This window comes from Castor canadensis, chromosome 2 (genome assembly GCF_047511655.1).
Source record: "Castor canadensis chromosome 2, mCasCan1.hap1v2, whole genome shotgun sequence".
NCBI classification, from domain to species: Eukaryota; Metazoa; Chordata; class Mammalia; order Rodentia; family Castoridae; genus Castor; species Castor canadensis.
Window position 1 is genome coordinate 19,527,627 of NC_133387.1, and position 13,025 is coordinate 19,540,651.

At 46.2% G+C, this 13,025-nt stretch overlaps 1 protein-coding gene across 2 annotated transcripts in view; it reads left to right on the forward strand.

The window, feature by feature from the left end:
• The first annotated feature begins 2,398 nt into the window (after nucleotides 1-2,398).
• Nucleotides 2,399-13,025, forward strand: part of LOC109698595 (solute carrier family 23 member 1-like) — a 43,056-nt gene continuing 32,429 nt past the window's right edge. For both annotated transcript variants that reach the window (XM_074062459.1, XM_074062466.1), the window contains exons 1-3: nucleotides 2,399-2,555; nucleotides 7,531-7,677; nucleotides 11,467-11,624. In XM_074062459.1, coding sequence (XP_073918560.1) covers nucleotides 2,514-2,555; nucleotides 7,531-7,677; nucleotides 11,467-11,624 — 347 coding nt within the window. In that variant the 5' untranslated portion in view covers nucleotides 2,399-2,513. The remainder of the gene's footprint in view (nucleotides 2,556-7,530; nucleotides 7,678-11,466; nucleotides 11,625-13,025) is intronic.

The following is a 13,025-nucleotide window of genomic DNA, read 5'->3' on the forward strand; positions in this document are numbered from 1 at the left end:
GTGGCTGAGGGGGTAACATGAACAGAAGAGCAGCAGTGAGAATGGCAGTGCAGTGAGAGCGGCAGTGAGCCAGCAAGAGGTTCTCATAGTAGTGGGGGCCATGGGCAGGAGTGGCATTGGCCAGCTAGAACCACACAGAAAGTGAAACTGACATGGGCTAATCAGAAGTGGCAGACTGATGTCTCCCACCATGGAGATGCCTGGAGGTACGAAAGAGCTGTAATACTTTGGCGCTCTGCCCAACACCTGATGCCCAGATCCCCACTTCTGCAGCTTGCAAATGCTCACTGAGGGCCTGGGATAACTGAAGGAGTTTCTCACCTACCCATGATTTCATCTGGCTTGAACAGATAGCTCTAAAACAGTTATTTTGTGACACAGACTACGGACTTCTTATAACCTCACATGGTAGAAAGACAATGAGGGAGCTCTCTGGGGTCTCTTATAAATGACCTAATCACATTTGTGACAGCTGTAAGCCTTATGACCCCACTTCTTAATGTCATCACATCCTAATGGCCCCACTTCTTAATGTCATCACATTGTGGGTTAGGATTGCAACATGAATTTTTCTTTGGGAGGGGATCCAAACATTCAGTCCATTGCACACAGGAAAATGTAATGGGAGCATTTTGATTCCTTCAAGTGTTTGAAAGAAAGATCATGGACACAGAGACCACATACTCTTAAAACAAATCCCTCTTGTTAATTGAGCTAACTACTAGAACTAGATTTCTATAACTGGCAACACAAGACTCCAACTAAGCACATACAATTGTGTGGAATGTATCTGCACACATTGTGGCAGGGTCATTCCAGAAGAGGTCGGGGGGTGGAGGGATGAGGGCACCAGTTGGGGCAGCTGTTCTATGGGAGAGTTTTGGTTTGGATCTTAAATGTCCCCCATAGGCCCATATACTAAAGGCTTGGCCCCAGCCTGCTGTGCTGTGAGGAGGTAGTGGAACTGTTAAGAGGTGGTACCTGAGATCAGGATGGAAGGAAGGAAGTGGTCGTTCGTTGGAGGCATCCCCTGAAGGGGATGTTGGGATCTCAAGCCTCTTCCTCTCACTTTTTATTTCTCATCTGCCATGAAGTGCATAGTTTCCTCAGCCATGTGTTCCTACCATAATGTTCTCACCACAGGCCCAGAGGCAACAGGGCCAAGTAACCATGGACTGAAACCTCTGAAAACATGAGCCAAAATAAATCTTTCCTCCTTATAAGTTGATTATTTCAGGTGAAATTTTGTCACAGTGATGGAAAGTTGAGTAACAACAAGACCACATTGGCTGTAGGATGAGAGATGGTGGAAAAAGCCAGGCCAGGCCAAGTCTGTGAAAGTAACTGTGTGTGTATGTGTGTGTGTGTAACTTCAGAGAGACAGATGGTGGAGAAAAAGGAGAGGCTTCAGCTTGGCTCCTTATCAGAGCTAGTGAGCAAGGTGACACAAGTCAAAGGGTGAGTGCACACAGGGCTCTTACAAAAAAATATGTGAGAGAGAGTGAGAGGACCAAAGAAAGGGCTTGAGGCAGAAGAATGGGAAAGGTTCCAGAAATACACTCTTCAGGTGTAGTGCAGAGCATGTAGTTAAGTATTCAGTAAAGGCTGGCTACTTAGTGGCTTTTGATTTTCCTCTGATCTTGGCTTTTCTATCACAGCCCAAGCCAGGTCTGTCTCCTCCTTTTTCAAACATTTCATTTTTGGGGTTTCCTCTTGGCTAACCCCTATTGACTTTTCTGGGAGTCCTTCTCTGTGTTTTCTGAGTGAACCTATTCCAGAACATCATGAGTAGCTGTAACTTGGCTTGTTTTGGATTCCATGGGGATACGGCTTATTAAGAGTTTTGAAGAGGGCTTTTCATGACCATGTGCAGAATAACAGCAGAAGTCTGCCTTGCTGAATTTTTCTCTCAAAAAGCAGGCCATGGGCATTTCTGAGACTTAAGGAGACAGGATCCAAGGATTGGAAGCACTGTTTCCTCAGGTTCTCACCTGAGCCCTGTAAAGTCATACGCCTTAACATCTGCTCTGGAACAGGGAGTAATACCTCTGCCCTTATCAATCGTGTTATCCACACATCTCAGGCACACGCTGGTTGGGTTGTCTTTGCAATGATTTCCGTCCCAGCTCAATCAGTTTTCAGCTTAGAAAACTGAGAAACCTCCATATGCAGTGCAGAGCCTCATCCTCACCCACCTCGCCTCCTGCTCCTGGCACCTGGTTTCCTGAAAATGCTCTCACACCATACCCTGACAGGCAGTGCTCTAATTTGTTTCCTTAGTGTCACAGGGATCATTCACTTCTCTGGGAACTCACTGAATTAGGAAGTTTTGTCACAGTTGAATGCACCTTGGTCCCCTGCGGGCTAACAAGTAGTGTCTGCCGACACCTCCCTCCCAGACCCGCCCTCTGTGTTGAGTCAGAGTTAAGAAGTTAATCTTCCTCTCTTAAAGCAGTCACCTCTTCTCCTGTCCTGCTTCCCCAGGGGAAGCCAGAAGAAGACCCCACATTGCCATGAGCTCTGCCATCACCAGCTGTGAGTTCTCCACCTGCCTGGTGAGTGCTGGTGGGAGCAGGGAGCAGGTAGGAGGCTGGGGGAGGCCCCATTCTTTTAGATTAGGTTCAGAGTCTCATCCAGGAATGGTAGCTCCTTTCCTACCTCCAACCTTCACTCCCTGGGAACCTGGTAGCACAGGTCACCACCACCCCAGATATTTCCTGAGCCCTGAACTGTGACTAATACAAAGGAACAGGGAAGAGGTGGATGGCTGGGTTTCCTGACAATAAAAGCAGTCCACCTGATTTGCTTTGCCTCTACTTACTGGTGGTCTCTGTAGAGAAACATCTAAATGTTGCTTTCCAGGTTCCCCAGCCTTAGGCTTTCTTTTCAGAAGCCTTCTCTGAATCTGAGTAAAAGGAAAGGGAGGAGAGCAAGATAGAGAGCAAAGTAAATTTTCTAGACAGCCAGGATGGCTTAGACTCTATGTGTGCTCTGTTTGCTTCCTTAAAAATCCAGTGCGACAGGCACTTCTGTTTCTACTTTTCAGGCAATGAATCTGAGGCCCAGAGAAATCAAGCCACAGTAACCCACCTGGAGGGCTCTCCATCTAGCCCCTGAGCCTTGCCCTACCACCTTTCCAACCTATTTTGGTCACCTAAAAATAACAGAGAGTAATGAGTGGAGATCCTCTGTTCTTGCCTCTGCCCTCTGCAGTGGTAAAGAGACCTCTCTCCATCAGGCCAGAGCTACAGCACTAACCAGGTCCAGGTTTCTGGGGACAGGGGACACCCAGAAATCTGGACTAGGCTCTTGGACTCTTCTCTACAGCCGCTACTGGGCTCTGCCTACTCTGCTCAGCCTCTTGGCAGAGTGCCAAGTAGTCACCTCTGAGAAACTGAGGGATCCTGAGAGAAAACCTCTTACCTGTCTTTACCTGAGGATTCTTTCTGCCACATCTCTCGAAGGAAAAAAATAAATGGGGGAAATAAGTTGAAGGCTCCATTTCCTGAGGACTTGTGGTGTTTCCCAGATTTGGGGCTTTCATGAGGCAAACTGGAGAATGGGGGTCTGGGCACTTAGGCCTCTCCTTTTCAGTGGGGATTGAGCAGGGGGCCCAGGGCAAGCAAGAGTGCTGAGGCAGGTTCATTGAGGCCATGTGTGGAGGAAGCTGGACAGCCACAATGGTGAGTGCCAGGTGAACAGGAGTGTTAGGAAATGATCCAGGCAGATAGCTGTGTGGAAAACAGATGTTGTAAAAGGGGCGACCTTCTCCCCAGGATCACTGCTGCACTTGCTGTATGCCTCCTTCTACTCCGCTTGTCTGTTCCTGGGAAATGGAGGCCTTTCCCTGTATGCACAGGGCCTCAGTTGCAGGCAACTGCACTGGACATCCTGTGACTTCCTGGAGTCTCTGTCCCTTCGTCTGTCAATGGAGGACAATAAGATGATGGTGAGCCCCAAACAAGAAGATGCACTGGAAACTCTTTGCAAACTGTAAAGTCCTAAGAAATCCCAAGCATCATCCAAACCCCTCTTTAGATCAAGTCTCCTGTTGAATCACATATTGAGTTGAGAGACTTACCTCCAAGCAGAAAAGTAGGGCTCCTCTTCTCTCACAGTTGCTCATTGTCAGGCTGCTTCACGAAGAATTCATTCTTCCTCCAGGAGGGACTCACAGCTTTTTCTGCTGCAGTAGGAGTCACATGCACAGCTTCTCCCAGGAAGGGGTTCTCCTGGGATTCTCCCCAGGTTCTGACATCACCTGCCATGGGGTATATCTCCAACCTCATCTGAGAAGCTTTTCTGTCCACTCTCTTCTGCAGGCACTTCTCTGACTTTCCAACCCAGAACCAATCACTCAAACAGTGTCTCTCACTCATGTTGTCTCTCTCTCTTCCCCACCACCCTGCTCCTCTTTTCTGTTTTATTTTTTTTCCTCTGCTATCCCTCACAGATTCTTCCATACACTTACTATAACCTTGTGAGAAATGTCCAGAAGCTTAGCAGTCTCTCCAGCAGCTTCCAGTCTTGTCTTTGGCCCAGCTTTGACCCCTTTAGGAAGAATGCACTTCTTTCATGTGTGACCCAAGGACTGATTAATATCAATACATCTTCTTTCCAGAAGTAAGGATAGGTGGGATGGTTCAAAAGAGTTTCAATCGATTAAAAGTAGGGATTTGGTTTTTTTTTTAAAAGAATTAGAAGACTTCTCCATAGTCACTCATTGATTCATTAATTCATTCATTTCATTGGCTCAATGAGCAACCGACTACGTGCTAGGGATGGAGATGGAGAAGTGATGGGACTTCAGGGTCTTTGTGATAAGGAAACAGTTGATGACAGTCTGGGTGTCTTTAGCTGTGCTAAATACACTCTTGGGTTATAGGAGTGCCTAGATAGGGGAGACCTTGTTTAGTCTGAGCTGGAGGGGCATGGTGAGGTCAGGGAAGGCTTCCTGAAGCAGCCAAGTGATCACTAAATAGATGAGCTGAGACAAAATTCTTTCATTTATGTTTTAGGACCTAATGTTAATGAGCAAATGCTGTTTTGTATGAGAATAAAATGGTTCTGCAGAGCTGTGCTGAGGCTGGCTCACTAGACCTCATATTGGCAAACTTGGACCTCAGCCTTGGTTCAGGGCTCCCATGATGTGCCACAATGGGCTTTTTCCATTACCAGTGACTGGAGACTTACAACCATGAACCAGGATGAGTGCTTGTCAGTATTCGACATGTCCCTGGAAGAGAAGGACTGGCTTCCTATACCTCCACACAGGACATGGGGCCTGCGCCATCACCTTCAGCAAGCACTGCAATTGAGTTAGAGTTTCTTTGGAGAATGAATTAATGCTCTTACAACAGAGGTTCCTAGCTGGGGGTGATTTGGCCCTCAGGGGTCATTTGGCAGTGGCTGGAAACATTTTTGGTTATCGCAGTTAAGAGGCAGGAAGTGGATACTACCGGCGTCTAGTGTGCAGAGAGGCCAGGAATGCTACCAAACATAACAGTACACACAACAGCTACCACCCGCCCTGTCACACGCAGAGCCCCTTTTCATCACTACTCTTGTGCTTAGGGACCATTATTAAGTAAATAAGGGTTACTTGACCTCAAGTCCTGTGATTCTAAGATAGTTGATCTGAGAAGTGGGATAGTCACTAGTGCCTATCAGGAGGGTAGCATATATAGCACGGATATGCTGGATGAAGGGATAATTCCCTTTTAAGGCAGAGTGGAGTGGCAGTATGAGATTTTTATCACATGCCTTAGAATGGCACGCAATTTAAAACTTATGAATATTTTTATTGTTTATTTATGCAATTTTCCATTTGATATTTTCAGGCTATGGGTGACCTTAGATAATTGAAACCTTGGAAAAGGAGATCTTGGGTAAGGAGGGGGGGCTACTGTATAATGTTCCCCAGGGGTAGTGCTGGCCTAGAGTAGAACAACCCAGTTTTTGATCCGGTGACTTTCTTTCCTCTTTCTACATCTAAGCAGGTGATGACTACTATCCCATCTCCTCCTTCTCCAGAGGGAAACCACTGATTGATTAATTAGCATAGGCACAGTACCTGTGTCTTTAGTACTTTTAAAGGCCCATGAGGGTGTTTTCATTTCTTTTAAAAATAGGTGGAAAGGGCTGGGAATCTAACTCTATAGCAGAGCACTTACCTAGCATATGTGAGGCTTGGTTATGGGTGTGATGCCCAGCATTGCAAAATAAATAAATAAAATAAAATGAGAAAAAAATATACTTTAAGGAAAAAGGAAATGTTTTAACATGTTAATACATTCATCTTTATACTAATTAGCACAGAAATATATTTTTGGATATTTTTTTCCTGTGATGGAAGGAGCCCATAAAGTCAAAGTGTTTGATACTTGCTCGTGAGTGTCGTAGATGTGGCCCTGGTCCTGAAGCTGTTCTGTGAGGCGGGAATATGAGATACTTAAGCATGGAGGTGGGTGTGGGAGTGGATAGCCAAGAGCCTTTCAAGAGCTGTCTCCCTGCCATCTTCCTACTCTAGGGCAGCCCTGGCTGTGCCACTGTACAGAACCTGCCCTCTGTAGTCTGGCTGGGCCCACAACCCCCCCCTGGGTCCCACACTATGATTTTCATGCTAGTGTTTGCCACCTTCTGGTCACACCAGAGACAACGCTTTCATGTTCCTCTTACCTACAACCAGGCTCAAATGTCGGCCCTGGCATAGGCCAGAGTTCTTTTATGGAGGTCCAGTAATTTTAACAGTTAATATGTATTGGGCAATTAGACCACGCCATGCCCTGGACTTTTCCTTTCATACTGCAATCAATTTTCTCAACTATGTGGGTGGTGCTATCTCTTTTATACAGATAAGAAATAATAATTTGTTCAAGGTTAGTAAGTTAAGAAGCTGGAGTGAAAGTCTATAATTTCAAATTAATCTGTGTTAACTTGTTAGGGATACAAGCTAGCTATTGACTCTAGACCATTCTGTAGGCACTGCACTCATTTACATTGATATGCTACAGTCATTCATCTAGTCTACATTGAGCACACTAGGAGCCAGCATGACAAAGCAAAGAAAGGCACATTTGATGCATCCTGGGAGTTAAAAACGAGGAAAAGAAATGAAGAAGGGACCCATCCATTAGTGTAGACATGTCATGAGGACGGCTTTGCCAGATGTAAGCACAGCTCTCCCCCGCCACCCCTCAGAAGCACATGCAAAGGATTATGAGAGAAACCCAACTATTTTCTGACCTATGCATCTTCTCCCCACAAGCCTCTCTCTCTGCCGTAGCTTTGGGTAAGACACGATCCCCCCTTCCATAGCCCCAGACTTCATAGGCAAGAGGCCCAGATGCAAACATACAGCACAGGAAATCACTGGTCTTTTGTGTCTGGACCTTCAGTCCTCAGCTGGCTGACAGTTATCCCTGTTCCACAGCCTCTTGCCTCAGGAAGGCTAGCCTACTACCCACCTGAAGTCAGGAAGTAGACTTGACTCCTCTTAGGTGCCCAGATGTGTACTTCTCTTGTTCCCAGCAGAGGGATGATGGTGTGTTCAATTCCCACCCTGTTGACCAAGGCAAGAGGAATGATGGGCAGCCTGAGAGTCCCAGCAGCAGCCGACTGGCCTATGACATCTTGGACATCCCACCATGGTATCTCTGCATCTTCTTGGGGATTCAGGTAATGCTCCCCAACAAGCACTGGTTCCAAAGAGGCTCTGCTTCAAAAGTCAAAGATCAAATTAGTCAAAATCAACTTCAGTTGCTGATGTAGCATCCTGTTGAACTCTAGAGGAACCCAAGATCCTTCAGTTTCTTTCTTTCTAGGTATTTGGGGATGGAGATATATTTTTAGAAAAGAATTCCCCCTCATGCTAAACTGACTGGTCATATCAAGGACACTGACTGGTCTGCTGTTCATTCTCTCTCTCTATCTCTCCTCTCTCTCTCTCTCTCTCTGTCTTCCCCCCCCTCCACCCCGCACCTAGAGATTTAACCCAGGACTTCATGCTTTAATTTTCTTTTTGAGATAGGGTGTTGCTAACTTTGCCCAGGCTGGCATGGAACTCACAATCCTTCTGCTTCTGCCTCCTGCTTGGATTACAGTTGTGCACCACCACACCTGGCTCCACTGTTTTCTTGGGTGGGGTCACGCTTGGTTACAGGTCCACTGGATAAGCCCCTAGAAAGCCAGAAGGTACTAGGCTAAGTAACTTCCTTGGGGCAAGCCTTGCCAATAGAAGTTTCCCTTTTGAATTTAGTTTCCTCCAAATGCCTCCTGTTCTGTAAGATCAAGAGGTTCATTTGATAACAGGAGGGCATTAGTCCTGATTAAGTTTGGTAAGCCAATGTTTCTGGGCAACAGAAGAAATAGGAAGTAATACACTGGGGGATTCTTGTCCTAGGAATATTGTGGCCTGAATTGACCTAGCAGGTGAGTCAAAAAAGCTCTTATAAGAGGCTATGAAGGACTGAACTCATGCCATTTATCTCAAGGGGCTAAAGAAGCAATGGTAAGATTATCAAAGTACCCACAAATTCATAGGCATTTCTTCTCTAAAAACCCTCCTATGTCTTCCTTCTTAAGGGGGCAACCAACCCCCGTTGACCGTCATTTGTCTATTGTAACTGTCAAAAGAACAAAGTGGGGGACTTTGTCTTTTGTTAGAGTTCAGTCTTCCTTGCCTCCAGCACACATCTCATTCCCCTACTCTTCTGTCAAAGAGCAGTGCTTATAACATTGGTTGAATTATCCCAGAACACTCACTGCAGGGATTAACCTCAGTGGATAATCCACTGGTTGACTGGTCCCTTTGAAACCTGGCTCCATGTGATGACAGGAAATGGAACTGCCTCTTAAAGAAGATCCTGTTCTTTATTTCACTTCCAATTTCCTTCTTCCACTATTTCACCTGTATGGCTGGAGAGACATAGGGCTCTCTATCCCCAGGGGTGCTGGCCCAGGGTTTTCCTGGGGGCCCTGGCCTTACCTACCTTATGCAGTGGGACATGCTTCTTAAACATTTTCTCTCACTCTCTTCCCTGGATGGGGCCTGAAAAGGTAGGCCTGTGCCATATATGGATATTTTTTGGTTTAATTTTCTTAAGAAAATTAGACCTTTCCTTTGGTCCAATTTAGCTCACTTTTGAAGTTTGGAATCAAAGTCCCAAAGAAATAAGAACATAATTTGCCTTACTTTATTTGTAGGTCTCACTCAGAGTTGTGGGGAAGAGGAGTGGTTGGGACAAGGCAGGATCAGTATTCTGGATCTTGCAGCCAAATTCTACCATAATGGCACCTTAATGGCAACTCTTCATGGCACTGGCCCTCTCCTTCCCTTCCTCGTTACCTCCCTCTCTCGCTCGTTCTTCCTCCTACTCTCCCTCCCTTCCATTTTTTACTGTCTCGACTGGCTCAGAAGCTAACTTTTTCAAACCAAGGCAAACCAAGTCTGCCTATTCTGGCTTGATTTATGCCATGTTCTTGTGGGGTGAGGTGTAGGCCTATACTACTGTGTAAATGTAGTACATTTGCTCCTCTGATTGGCAGCAAATCAGAGGAACTTTATTAGCACCAGGTACACAAAGCAATGTGGACATGCCAGTGAGACATGACAAGTTATCAGAGAACAGGTTGTATTGGAGCAAAGAAGAGAGCAAGTGGCACAGACTAGCAGGCTGGGATGCATTTGCTCCACCCAGATAGAAATTGTGGGTAGGTGAGGAGAAACTCCTTCATATATTCCTGGCCCTTTGCAGGTATTTGCAAGCTGTGGATAATCATGGGCAGTGGCAGTGGACCTTGGGACTTTGACAGCTAGGGCAGCAGCCACAACTAGGGTGTCATGCTGAAGCCCTTGACAACTAGGGCAGAGGCACGGGGTTCCAGGTTAGGCCTGAAGTGCTACAGCTCTTTCCTGGCTTGGCAGGTATATAGGAGGGAGTGACACTGATCTGCCATTGTCAGTATTACTTTCACTGCTGCCCACTGATGTCCGTTTCACTTTCCCTGCTGTTGGCCTTGTCATCACCTTTGGCCAGGTGCTGCTGCTACCTTGGGAGCCACTTGCCGGTTGCTGCTGCTCTGCTGCAAGGGCGAGACCCCAGCTGATATTCATCCTGCCTCCATCATTCATTCTCTTCTTCTTTTCTTCACGTTACCAGCTTAGCTGCTCTAGTTGGTGATCGATATAGGCAAGAAACACCCAAGGGAAGTTTTTATTGGACCTTCTGCTGCAACACGAAGGGGCAGCCCAGGGGGAGTCTCCCAGCTATTCACAAAGTGAGCTAAGCAAGCAGCTTACATAGCCAGAAAGGGCTGTGACAAGGGTATCTGCACTAATCATGGCAGTCCCCTCATGCAAATGAAGAGTTGTGTTTGTACCAACCATTGCAGTCCCCACATACAAATAAGGACTGTGTTTGCACCAGTCACAATTCTTCTGCTGGGCCACCAGGGGAGGGAAGTGCTCCCCCTTTAGCCTGGGTAGAAGTGACTGCTGTGGTGGCAAAATCTTGTGTAAGCTGTTTGCTGGGGCAGTGCCTTCAGAAGCGGGTCATGCTTTGAGTTCAAAGCAGTGCCTGTGAGCGGTCCAGCTGTTTTGCCAGCAGTCCTTTGCTCTAGGCAGCCAGGGCTCCAGGAATGGGTGTAATAGCTGTCAATTAAAAGAGTCAGTCCTCCTCAGCCCCCAGCATTTAAGCACATTTAAGAGAAAAATAAAAGGTGCTTACAACAAAGGCTCATCAGGAAGAGTGCTTTAACAGTGCTCTAACAATGCTTAACCCCTGCCCCAGTGCTCCAGGGAGACACCTACCATCAGGTGGTTCCTACCATCTGTTTCAGCTCCAAGTGTTTTTATTCTCAGGATGCTTGGCTCAGAACAGAACTGGCCACGGCCCATGAATGTTCTCTTAGACCTTCCTGCTTTGGGTCAGAATGTATGAGATAGCAACCCTATCTATCTATCATCTATCTCCTATATTTAATTGATCCCCTTTGTAGCTGCTATGAATTCTACCCTGCCCTGAACTCTGCGTCTACTCTGTCCTCTCAGTGGGAGTTCAACCAGCCTTTGGCCAACAGATCTAAACTCACTCTTAGATCTTCCTTGTCAATGGCTGTTCTCATTATATGTTTTGTTTAATGATGAGTCTCTTGTTTGTTTTTGTTCTTGTTCTTAAGGCCCACCTTGGGTCTGCTAAGCCTCTTGTATTTGTGTCCCTGCCTTGGTTTCTTCCTCACAATGTCAGTTCCCAGCTGCCCCTGTAGCCCAGTCCCTTGATTCTGACCTCCAGGGCTTCCTAAGTGCGCACCATTTGCCTGGATCTTTGCCTGTCCTGGGATCAGTTGCCTCTGGCCATAGGAGAGCATCCCTGTTGAGGTTTGGGCTGCATTCTTGTCTTGGGAGATGCTGGTGTAGCAGCAGTCACAGTATCTACCTGTCCATCTTCTCCTGCTCTCTGCCCACAGCACTTCCTCACGGCCCTAGGGGGCCTCGTGTCTGTGCCACTCATCCTGGCCAAGGACCTGTGCCTGCAGCATGACCACCTGACCCAGAGCTACCTCATCAGTACCATCTTCTTCACCTCTGGCATCTGTACTCTCCTGCAAGTGTTTTTAGGGGTCAGGTAGGTAAAACTGTTCCTGTGGTTCTGATTTTTCCCTGCTTGACCTAAATTTGCAGAGATAGTTAGGAAGGTAGGGTGGCATAAGAGGGGGTGCAGAGTGAGGAGCCAGAGCCGAGGTTCAAGTTCTAGCCCCAACTTGTGTGATCTATGTTAGCCAGGATACTTGACTAGCATAGTTTAGTTTAGCCAGATTAGCTTAGGGAAAAATGTGTTCTTTATTAATTTATAAGATAAAACCAAGAGACCACTAAGATTTGAGGGCAGAAGAAGATGGATGTCCCAAGAAGAGAGAGAGGGAAAACTTGCTCTTCCTTTGACTTTTTGTGTCTTTAATGGATAAGCTGATGCCCACCCACACCGGTGACGAAATCTTTACTCAGAAATCTTTACTCAATCTACTGATTCAAATACCAGTCTCTTCTGGAAACACTCTCACAGACACACCCAATAGTGGTTTACTAGCTTTCTGGGCATCCCTTATCCCAGTCAAGTTGACATAAATTAATAGCAGTCCTGTCTATAACATGACTGTAGACAGGGCTGCTGGACATCCAAATACTATCTAAAAGCAATTGAGTACTGCTCTGGCTCGTCTCATATTTTAAAGTTCCAAGGAGGAACTCTGATTGGCTCATCTTAAGGTAAATGCTTAGCCCCTGAACCAGCCAGGACAACAAATATGGTAACAGGTGTCCTGGAAGGGCTCCCAGTGAAGTGGGAAATGAGGAATTCTGCTCTGGGTAGACATTCATGGATCCAGATACATGGTTACTATAAACTGTGAAATAAAGCCATGACTGTATGTGGACCTGCTCCCTTACACTATCATTAAGATGATCAGTTGCTGCCAGAAGTGGATCACTAGTTTTTTCAAACCAAAGTCTTTTTTGTGCATCTGTGGGTTGCTAAAATCAGTCTGGGTAAGCTGGAGTACTTTAACTCTGGGGATGACCTGGGTAAAATTGTGAAGCTTGGAAGATGTGTCTTTTACATTTTCCCTTCCTCATTTCCACACCTCTTTTCTTTACATTCCTTACCACCAGGCTCTCCCCACTTCATTGGGTTACCATCAAATGGCTACTTTGGGTTACCACCTTCTCAGGGAATTCCCCTTTGTGGATCCTCTTGACCTTTCCTATTTACCTCCCTCACACCAAACCTGTTTGTCCTGTGCCTCCTGCCTTTACTGTTATTTAGCATCCAATTCAAGTACAGAGCCATGTTTTGTGTAGTTTGGAGCTTAGAAAAGAACAGAAAATTATGCATACAAAATCATGTGCAAAGGAGAATATTTACTTTGATAGAGAAAAAATAGTCACAACAAATTACTAAACTCAAAAAGCAGATAAAGGCCACAAATGCCCTAATTAAATATGCAAAGAAAGAAGGAAATAAAATTAG